This window comes from Dipodomys ordii, unplaced genomic scaffold, assembly GCF_000151885.1.
Source record: "Dipodomys ordii isolate 6190 unplaced genomic scaffold, Dord_2.0 Scaffold119, whole genome shotgun sequence".
NCBI classification, from domain to species: Eukaryota; Metazoa; Chordata; class Mammalia; order Rodentia; family Heteromyidae; genus Dipodomys; species Dipodomys ordii.
In genome coordinates this window covers 4,831,162-4,841,324 of record NW_012267335.1, presented here as the reverse complement: position 1 = coordinate 4,841,324, position 10,163 = coordinate 4,831,162, and the positions used below count along the sequence as shown (strand labels likewise).

Sequence of the window (10,163 nt, the reverse complement as noted above, 5' to 3'; positions counted from 1 at the left end):
GCCTCACACCCGGACGGAAGGTCCACGCGGGCCTGGGGCGGGTCGATGCAGCCCGGCGCCTGGTAGAACTACAGAGAACCCGGGGGCCGGAGGGGCGCAAGTGTAGGCGAGACCCTGAGGGAAGCGGGGCCAGAGCGGCCGACGCCGGCCCGGAGTGAGCTTGGCGGGGTGCGGGAGAGAGCTGCCCGAAGGTGAGTGCGTCTTGAGGGGGTGGCGGGGGGGGGGTGGCCGCCTGGACTGGAGTCCTGGCCCGGGGTGGGGGGGTCTCCTGTGACTTGAGTCAGCCCTTCTCCTCTTGGGCCCTGGTTCTTGATCTGTAAAAATGAGGCCTCTGCACCCAGGTGGCGTTTCTACCATTCTTTTTGTGGTTCACATTGAAACCAAAATATACGGAGCACTAAGCCTATACACACGTATCCCGCATGGCTAATCCGTTCAGTTCTCCACCTTCCGAGCCCGGCCTTCCGAGCCCCGTTAGACAGCCGAGAATCCTCATCTTGTATGTAAGCAGCAGAGCTGGGATTTGAACCCAGGTCACCCGTGTCGCTTTGAACCCAGCCACTGAGCTAGCGTCAGTACAAAACAAAGGAGAGGTGTAGTTGAGAGTGTAGATGTGGAAAAGGTAATTTAAATGCGTCTTGTCCCAGCGTTTGTCACCTTTCCGGGTCCTTTTTTCTCTTCATACTGTGTGCTTTCCTGGTATAAAATGATCAAAAATAATTACAGATTTTTTTCCATTATCCAAGTCTGGGTACACATTACTGTGAGCTTGGGGGGAAAAAAGGAAGTTCTGATCTAAAGGATCCTTGGGTCATGTCCATTTCTGAGGCAGGATTGGATAAACAGAGCAACCTTCACACCTCAAAGTTAATTAGACTCTTCCCACACTTGAGATGCTTTGGTCTGGATTCTCTTGTCAGATTTCATGTAGGCATGGGAGCAGAGGGAATTTACATGAACATGTAAGGGCACATTTGACTTGGAACTGATGTCATAGTGGCTAGAGGCAAAAAGATCTGGTGTTACAGACTCAACCTTGTACCAAGTGCACATACAGCACAGTGCAAATGGAGGCATTGCTCAGTTTAACAGTTGTCCTATTTGGAAAGAAAGTCAATTCATGGTGAACATACTTTCACTCCATACCCCACCTCTGACTCCATACTCCACCTTTGTTCTATTACCATAAGTTCATTTCTCTGAAACTATGAAAGACTCTGAATATATACAGGAGTAGCATCTTGAGTTTGTTTAATCAGATAACAATAAAAGAAAATTGCTGCTGCTTGTGGAGAGGCAGCAGCAATGCTTTGGGCCAGCCACAGCTCTGCATAGGACCACCTTGTACAGGTGGGCAGGGCTGCCCTGGTGGCCCCTTGGAAGCGGGCATTAGCGGGTTGCCGTCTGTTCTGCACTGCTCCGTGATCGTGCAGGTTGATGGACTGTTGACTCTTGTCTTCTTTGCTGGACTTGCTTGAGCCGGGTCAGTCCTTGAACTGGTGTGAGTGGTGTGAGGGTTGGGGGCAGCCGTTCTCTTCCTCAGTGTACAGTAAAGTGTGGCCCTCACCAGGAACAAAGTAGCTGTAAGGTAATGCATATGGTAACTTGGTAAATGTAGTTGACATTGTATTCAACAAGAATATATCTTTTTGTATCAATTTTTTAAAAAACTGAATGGAAAGGAGTGATTTTTGAAGTTTGACCTTCAAACAGTGCAATAAGTTTACAGATCTTTTTTTGGTGTGTACTGATACATACTTTTATACATGTGTGTATGTATGTGTAGGTCCTGAGGCTTGAATTTAGGGCCTGGGCATTGTCCCTGAGCTCATTAATTTTTGCTCAAGACTAGCACTCTACCACTTGAGCCACACCTCCACTTCTGGCTTTTTTGGCTCTTAATTGGAAATAAGGGTTTCACAGACTTCCTGCCTGGGCTGGTTTTGAACTGCAGTCCTCAGATCTCAGTCTCCTGAATACTTTTGCTGAGATACAGAGAACCTGAGACTTGAAACCATGGAAACCAGGTGGAGGGGGTGGCTTGTGCTTTGTGGAAAAGGGGAGCTGCCAGAGGACTGTGTAGATTCGTTACGTGCGCTGTTGAGACACTGGATTCCATTCGTATTTGCTTCTTTGATAATGCTTTGTAAAGATGAGGGAGGGTCTACCCAGGGGCAGTTCTTAGGCTTGTACACTGGGCGTTGTGTCTGCTATATGGCCCAAATGACATCACTGGAAGGAAGCAGGAGCCAAGCCATGAGGGGCTGACTCCTCTCTGGATTCTCGATCTAGTACGGTCATCAGGTCTGGCTTCCAGTGCTTTGTGCTGTGTGCTCAGTGAACATTTTTTGGAAGAAAGTTGATGAAATGGATCTTGATTGCTTTAGTTCCAAGTACACTGGTTGGCAAACCTGTTTTCAGTAACATTCCAGCACACTTGGTACATTCTCCACGCATTTGGAAATGGCTGTTAATAGCAGAACAAAACACGTGTCATAGAAATGTTGTAGTCAACTACATTGCTCGGTTACTTTCATGGGAATAATGAAATATGTAGGTACATTGCAACTTGTCTTGATTTAATCACAACCAGATGAGAAATAGACTTTTTTTTTGGTTATCTCATCATAGTGTTTCACATATCTACTATTTTTAAATTTTATTTATAAAAATGTAAACAGTAATGTGAAATAATATTTTGAAAACATTTGTCTTCCTATAATCATCTGTAGTTAAAGAACTTTTTTAATTTTCTTTTTCTCTTTCCCTGTTGTTCGTTTGTTGGCTTGTTTATTGAGACGGGGTCTTGCTACATAGTCCAGGCTGGCCTCAGCCTCTCAAATGTGTGACCAGGCCTGACTGCTGTGTTCCCCTTTAATATTTGTGTATGTTTTATGTAACTTAGTCAATATGAAATTCTATAAGGATTCTTTGGTATTATAACAATAGTAATTATTATTGAGTAGTCACTGCATTTAAAGTTGGAACTGTATTGTTCCATGACTGAATGGTCATTTGTTTCTGATAGAGTTCTGAATAAGATTGAAGTAGGGACTTTTATGTGTTATATAACATTTGGCTTTATAATTGTCCTTAGTCCAAATTCCTAATAGTAAAATTCTGTAAAATTTTTTAATGTTTTTATGAATTTTGTCACATTTTAACGTTTGTGCAATATTTATGTATTTGTTTTTTCATAATTTTTTGCTAGCATTTTATCCTTTTTTCTTTGTGCTGGGAATTGGGCACAGGGACTCATTCATGCTAGATATGAACTGTAGACCCTCTGAGCTGCATACCCAGCTTCCAATAGCATTTAATCTTTCGCATACCTTTTTTGTTGTTGTTGTAGGTTGAGGGGCTTGAACTCTGGGCCTGGTCGCTGTCCCTTGCGCTCTTCAGCTCAAAGGGAGCACTGCTAGAGCCACAGCCCACTTCCAGTTTTCTAGTGGTTTATTGGACTTTCCTGCCTGTGCTGGCTTTGAACTGCGATCCTCAGATCTTGGCCTCCTGAGTAGCTAGGATTATAGGTGTGAGCCACCAGTGCCCTGCTGCATACCTTTTAAAATAATTAAATAAGCCAGGCCCTGGTGGCACATGCTTATAATCCTAGTTACTCGAGAGGCTGAGATTAAGGATCACAGTTTGAAGCCAGCTCAGGCAGGAAAGCCCGTGAAACTCTTATCTCCAGGTAACAAACAAAAAGCTGGAAGTGGAGTTGTGCCTCAAGTGGTAGTGTACTAGCCTTAAGCATGAAGGCTCAGGGACTGCACCCTGGCCCTGAGTTCAAGCCCCAGGACTGGTACCAAAAAAGAAAAGAAAAAAAATACTTAATTTTAGATATTTAACAAAAAGCTCAATGTTTTCTTTCCTTAGCACTTCTTTTGTAAACTGTACCATTTATAATCTTTTGCCCATATTCCCCCCCCCCCCCAGAAGCAGTAAAGCAGGTGGAAAGAGTTCTTGGCCCCATGGTTTGGTAGATCTTTTTTTTTTTTTGCTGGTCTTGGGGCCTGTACTTTGGGCCTGAGCACTGTCCCTCAGCTCTTCAGCTCAAGGCTAGCGCTCTACCACTTGAGCCACAGCGCCACCTCCAGCTTTTTCTGCTTATGTGGTACTGAGGAATCGAACCCAGGGTCTCAGGCATGCAAGACAAGCACTCTACCACTGAGCCACCTTCCCAGCCCCGGTTAGATCATCTTTTGAAGGAAGCTTATTTTGTTATAATTCGTCTGTGCTGCTTTTTCTTGTTACAGACCATTCATCAGGATTTTTCTGTCCGAGGCGCAGTTCAGTGCCCAGGATGATGAACGCTGACATGGATGGTGAGTTCTCTCCTCCCTGGGTTCTGGGCTGTGGATGCCTCTGCCTCCATATACAATGCCACAGGCACAGAAACCGTCTTCAGAGGTGAGGTGTTGGCTGATGTATGACTAACGTGCCATCTGGTCTTAAAAAGGAGCCAATGCTACTTCAGGCCTTCACTGCTGTTTTGGGAGTTCAAACTCAGGGCCTTGGGCTTTGTGACATGTTTCCAGCCCTGTTTTTCACTAGTTATTTCTAGGCTGGGGCCTCGCTTCCTGCCTGAGCATATGCCTGAGCCTCGATCCACCTTTCCGTAGGCTTCCTGCCTGGGCTGTGATCACAGGCGCACACGACCTCATCCTGCTTCCTTTTTATGGACACTTTTCTGTCCTGGTAGCCTGGAACCTGGTTCCCCCATCTCATCTAATCTCCCTTGTAGCTTGGGATGACAGGCATGCACCACTGCCTCCAGCTGTGGGTTGGGGGTGAGGCTGGCCTTGAACTGTGATCCTTCTGTTCTCAGCCTCTCAAGTGGCTAGAAGTACAATCGGCATGAGCCACTGGCATTCAGCTTTGGCAAATCACATTTTACTTTTTACATGGTGTGTCCTCATTTTTAATGTCTCAATATAACTTCACAGACATCTGTACAAGTCAACAGAGATAATGACTATAAAATGGTTGTGCAGACATTTACGTGCTACTCTCCACAAGTGATGCCTAATGATAATTAACAGTGAATCTGAACCTTTTCATTCCAGCAGTTGATGCTGAAAATCAGGTGGAACTGGAGGAAAAAACCCGACTTATTAATCAAGTGTTGGAACTCCAACACACACTTGAAGGTTAGCGTGCATTTTGTAGTTTTCATGAATGATGTCCAGCTAACTGAAACTGTAAGCATTTATGTTGCCTAATTTTGTTAGTCTTTATATTGTTTTAAACCCTCACTTCAGTAGTTTCCCCCTCCTTGCCTCTTCCTCCCACATGCAGCTCTGGCTGGCGCTTTTAAAGGACAGCGCGGCCTCAAGAAGGTCAGACGCTATTCCCCTGCCTCTCACACGACGCCATCTTCCATAGGAACTGGCCCTCAGGTAGCCATGTCTACCGTGATCAAGCTTGTATGAGAGTGCAAAGAACATACTAACCTCAGAGATGAAAGGGACTCGACCTGAGGGCTCTGGTCTTTTCTTCACTTTCTACATGCCTTGCATTTCATATTACAACCTACCTGTTGTGGATGCTTAATGAAATTGAGGTTGCATTTTTTGGTGAGAAGTTCCGTTACTATACCTTTCCAGTGCTTCCGTTGGAGAGGCAGTGTGTGTGACTTCCCAGACCATCGGTCAGCCTCGTGCCTCCCCCCTCAGACTGTTACCCGCTTGCCCTGCCGGCTGTCCCTGCCCAGGAGCAGCTCTCGTCCCCCTGGTCACATTTCCTGTCATCTCATCAGATTCCCCTTAGCAGAGCCGTTGCCTGACTAGAGCGGCTTCTCCTGTGCTGCTTAGGACTCTTGACCTTTGTCTACCGTTTTCTTCCTGAGGCCACTGTCCACTGTCAGTACACTGTGGATTTTTGCTTGCTCCTGACCATGCTGGGCCCCCTGGCTGTGCACTCATGCCCACACCCACCGTGTTTCTTTTATTTATTCTCTAGAGCACTGCTTGGTCCTTATTGCCAGTATATATTCCTGGAGGTCATTTTTTACAATTTGAGCATTAGGACCTGTGTCTTTGAAGTTTTTAGCTAAAGTAAAAATACAAAATGACCGCATTGCTTGGAAACTTTTTTGCTTATATCCAGTACATGAGTTCACTTGTGCTAGCCAACTACATATTTAGATATACACTTTATAATAAAGACTTCACAGCTCATGTTGCTTAGGCATTTGTACCTTTTAAGAAATCTACTTTCTCATTTTTAAGAGGTAGCTACATAGCATGAATGGTAACTCTCTTTTTTAAGTGATCAGTGTCTACTGATTTACAGTGTTCCTTCCGCTTGCTACAACCTTTCTGATCTGAAACTAAAGACAGAAAAACAAAATTGTGATCTCCCTCTGAATGAGTTATAAGCACTTTGTAATATAGAGTCATTGCCATCATTTTATTGATGTTGGCATTCTTCTTTTTTATATAGATCTCTCAGCAAGAGTAGATGCAGTTAAGGAAGAAAACCTGAAGCTAAAATCAGAAAACCAAGTTCTTGGACAATATATAGAAAACCTCATGTCTGCTTCTAGTGTTTTCCAAACAACTGACACGAAAAGCAAAAGAAAGTAAGGGATTGAGTTCCCTTCTCATTGACGGAATTGCTGCTTCTCCCTCCCTCTCTTTCTCCCTTTCCTTCTCTCCATCCCTTCCCCTTCCTTCCCTCTCTCCCCCCTTTAAAACTTGGGTAGATTCCAAAAGTTACAGTACCTTTGTTTGTGGCTTCATTGAATATTTATGAAAGTGTCAAATCTAGGCAAAATTAACTACTTAACAGGAGACTTCCATGAGTCTGTGTATTATGTTAGTCTAAGAAAATGTGCAGATGTATTGTAGAGACTTTATAATTAGAATTGCATATATTTATGAAACTTGAAGATGAATGTTTTATTGAATTTGCTTTGATATATAGGCTTAGCAATGTCTTTTACTACACGCTTACTTAGTAAGATATACAAGAAAATAACCATGTTGTGAAAATGTGACCAAAATCATGTACTGAATGCACAGCTTTATGTATGTACCTGTCCGCCATTGTGTGCCTCTCCTCCATCTGCCTCGTCCTCCCCATTTCCCTTCTCCTAAGTCAAGATAGTTTCACATTTGTAAAAGTACTTTGAGTAGTAATCACCTGACAGTAACCTGATCTGTAAGTCCTGAAGTTAACCAAAACCTTGCCTAAAGTTTGTCAGTTGTACTTTCTAGTAATAAGATAGGACTGATGATAGTTTCTCTTTAACCATTGAAAACATATTTGGGCTATAAAGAGGATTTTAATTAGAAACTAAATTATCAAATTGAGATTTGTTTAAAAACAAAAAACCAACTTGCTTTTGCACCAATAACCCACTTGCTATCTGAAAAGATAAGAATTTTGGTTATGTATCGATTAGAAGTAGAAAATCTGGGAGGAATAAATAGAAATAGGTAAAAAATAATGTTTTCACTCCAGATTTGTATTGTCTCTGGCACAGATCTTCCAGGAATACATATATAAATATATGAAAATGGGTTAAGTTTGGCTGGTCTTACATATGCCACATGCTATGCTATTCCAGCTCTAGGACTTGGTTGCAAGGTTTATTTGTTGTACCTACTCAATTAACTGTTACCAAATTCCTTGAAGAGTGTACTAGTATTAGAATCATGAATGAGAGAATTTTATATGTATAATAATTGGTAAGCTCAGTATTTTTATCTCACTCTGTAAATTCAACTAATTGGTTTGTAGAATTTTACTCATTCTTTTAACAATTTCTAAAAATTTAGTTCATAGATTCCATTTAGTAAAGGAATCAATATCAGAGGTAATATTAAGATATTATACTAGGAAAAGAGATCCACTAATATAGCTTATGGTTATTAGATTTGAACTACTTTAATCATGGGATAATCTTATGTGTTAGTATAAGATTTGATGAATGACTTTAACTATATGAAGATGTAATAGTCATACTGCAAACATTTTGCATCCCTTTTGTGACCTAATTTTACAAATATTTAAAATTGTGTTGCATTTCTGCTTTGCTGTTTAATAAAAAGATGTTTCAGAGATTGTGTGTGTATGTGATGTAGTTGCCTAAGTAAATGGGATGTGCAAGAGTAGGGGTGTATCAGGGTGGTTCAGTGTTACCAATCTTATTCCGGTAGTTACTGTTAGAGAAGTAGCATACCTATAGACAATTATCACGGGATCTTACCCGTCATAGCCACTCAGCTCCAGGCTGTGATTTTGGGGGCGTCAGGTGATGGGCAGGGATGGTGTCCTTGTTTTGCTTAATACCATTTTGAACCTTCACTGCTATTCCAGGTTGATATGCCATTGGCTGTTTTAATCCTGTAGCGCTTCTCATAACTGAACTGCTTCACTTCCATCTCTGCTTAGACATGGGTAAGTTCTTTTCATGGCTCTTCACAGCCCATTTCTGCCTTCTTTGGCTGGTTTCCTGCTGCCGTCAGTCAAGTAGGTGATGAAAGGCTGAAATCCACGTGTTACGCGCTTGTTCTGCAAAAGCCAGCGGCATGTTTTTAGTTTTTGATATGGCAGTACGTCAGGATATCAATGTCTGTGTTGGAGATATAGGTGGCAAATAGTATGTCTAGCTTCTCTTTTGGTGGCTCTGGGCTTTTTTTTTTGTTTTTTTCATGTAGGCCTCGTCTTTGGTCAAGTTTTAGCTAGAACCCTTCGGAATCAGTGACTATCTGCAGTTTATGTCACTATGCGTTTGTGGAGTACACAATTCTGAGTGTTTTGGGTGCACTAGGAATCATGCCTGATTTCTTTCCTCAGTTGTGACACTCTTGACACAGATCACAAAAACATTGTGAAGTGTCCATGTTTTATCTACTGGTGTATGGTGAAGGTTACTTGTTGGCAGAGGTATCCTGCCAGCGGGAATCCTAACACATGAGCTGTGGGAGTTGAGTTCGGAGGCAGATCTCATGAGTGGTACCCTGCATGTGGCATGCACTTGTAATTCCAGCTACTTGGGAAGTATAGGTAGGGCTGTGGTCCAAGGGCCTGTCCAGGCCAGAGCAAGAAACCCTATCTGAAATATAACTCATGGGAGGTGTGTGAGTTCAAACCCAGTACTGGAAAAAAGGACAAAACTCTTGAGAGCTCTCTTGCTTTAAGATAGCAGTTGACATCCATGCAAGTCTTCACCATAGCCCAACTTCATTGACACAGATCTCACTTTCAACACCAGAACTGTGAGAAAAAGGAGAGATGACTCAAAATCTAAATGAAAAATTGGTCTTAATTCTTTGAGGCGTAAAAGACGTAAAGTTTTTGTGTTGTTTTTTTTTGCCAGTCACTAGTGGTGACCGTCAGATAATAACTACTGGAGTAGTTATCATGACTTGTAAATCATGCAAGAACAGAAGTCATTATGTGGGAGACTGCAAGAGTTGGAAGAGAGAAAGACTTAATGACTCTGAGCTGCAGAAAATGATTTCCCTGGAATCAGGGAAATGTTCATCCCATCTTTTACATTTTATATTTGTAGTTTATATATTGTATTCACTTAACACAAAACATGTAATACTATGTTCAGTACTAAAAGTCCATTTTCCCTCGAACTACTCTTATTCTTCGTGCATTTGCATCGAAGAACCAACATTTCAAATGTTCCCAAATATGTCTGCCTCCTGTTAGTGTGCTAGAGTTGGCTCATTTCACTTCCTCAATGTTTCATACCTGCCTGAAGATGGAAATGCAGGGGAACTATATATACGTTGGGAAGAAATTGAAATTGAGCTATGCCATTATGTTTTAAATATATAACAGATTTATTAGGTTTTCTTTACTGATACTTCATCTCAAATCTTACCGATAGCTAAAATGAAAAAGCAAAAAAAAAAAAAAACCCAACCCCATAGATTCTAGAATGTAATAGATTCATGTTTTCACTATGGCAGTCCATGAGTTTTCAGCCGCTCTGAATTCATTGGTAGTGGCTGATCTGCAGGTGAGCCCTTCTGTGTCTGCTCAGCGAGGAGGGCAGGTGAGGGGAAGAAGGGACCCTGAGCAGGGCTGGCAAAAGCATTACTGCCCCACAGCCATGATGGCTAGTGGAAAACATCTCCAGGGGAAGGGTAGTTTAGACTGCTGAAGTTAAGACACTTCTGAAAGTGTAGCTTAAAATG

General features: G+C 42.4%; 1 protein-coding gene across 2 annotated transcripts in view; it reads left to right on the top strand.

Annotated features, from left to right (window-relative positions):
- The window catches only part of Scoc (short coiled-coil protein), a 21,227-nt gene extending 13,777 nt beyond the window's left edge, over positions 1-7,450 (top strand). Inside the window, exons 2-4 of one of the 2 annotated variants that reach the window (XM_013029561.1) lie at positions 4,257-4,325; positions 5,070-5,150; positions 6,445-7,450. In XM_013029561.1, the coding sequence (XP_012885015.1) occupies positions 4,257-4,325; positions 5,070-5,150; positions 6,445-6,587 (293 nt within the window). In that variant the 3' untranslated portion in view covers positions 6,588-7,450. Of the gene's footprint in view, positions 1-4,256; positions 4,326-5,066; positions 5,151-6,444 lie in introns of both variants that reach the window. The other variant, XM_013029560.1, reaches the window with a different exon arrangement.
- The last annotated feature ends 2,713 nt before the right edge of the window (positions 7,451-10,163 follow it).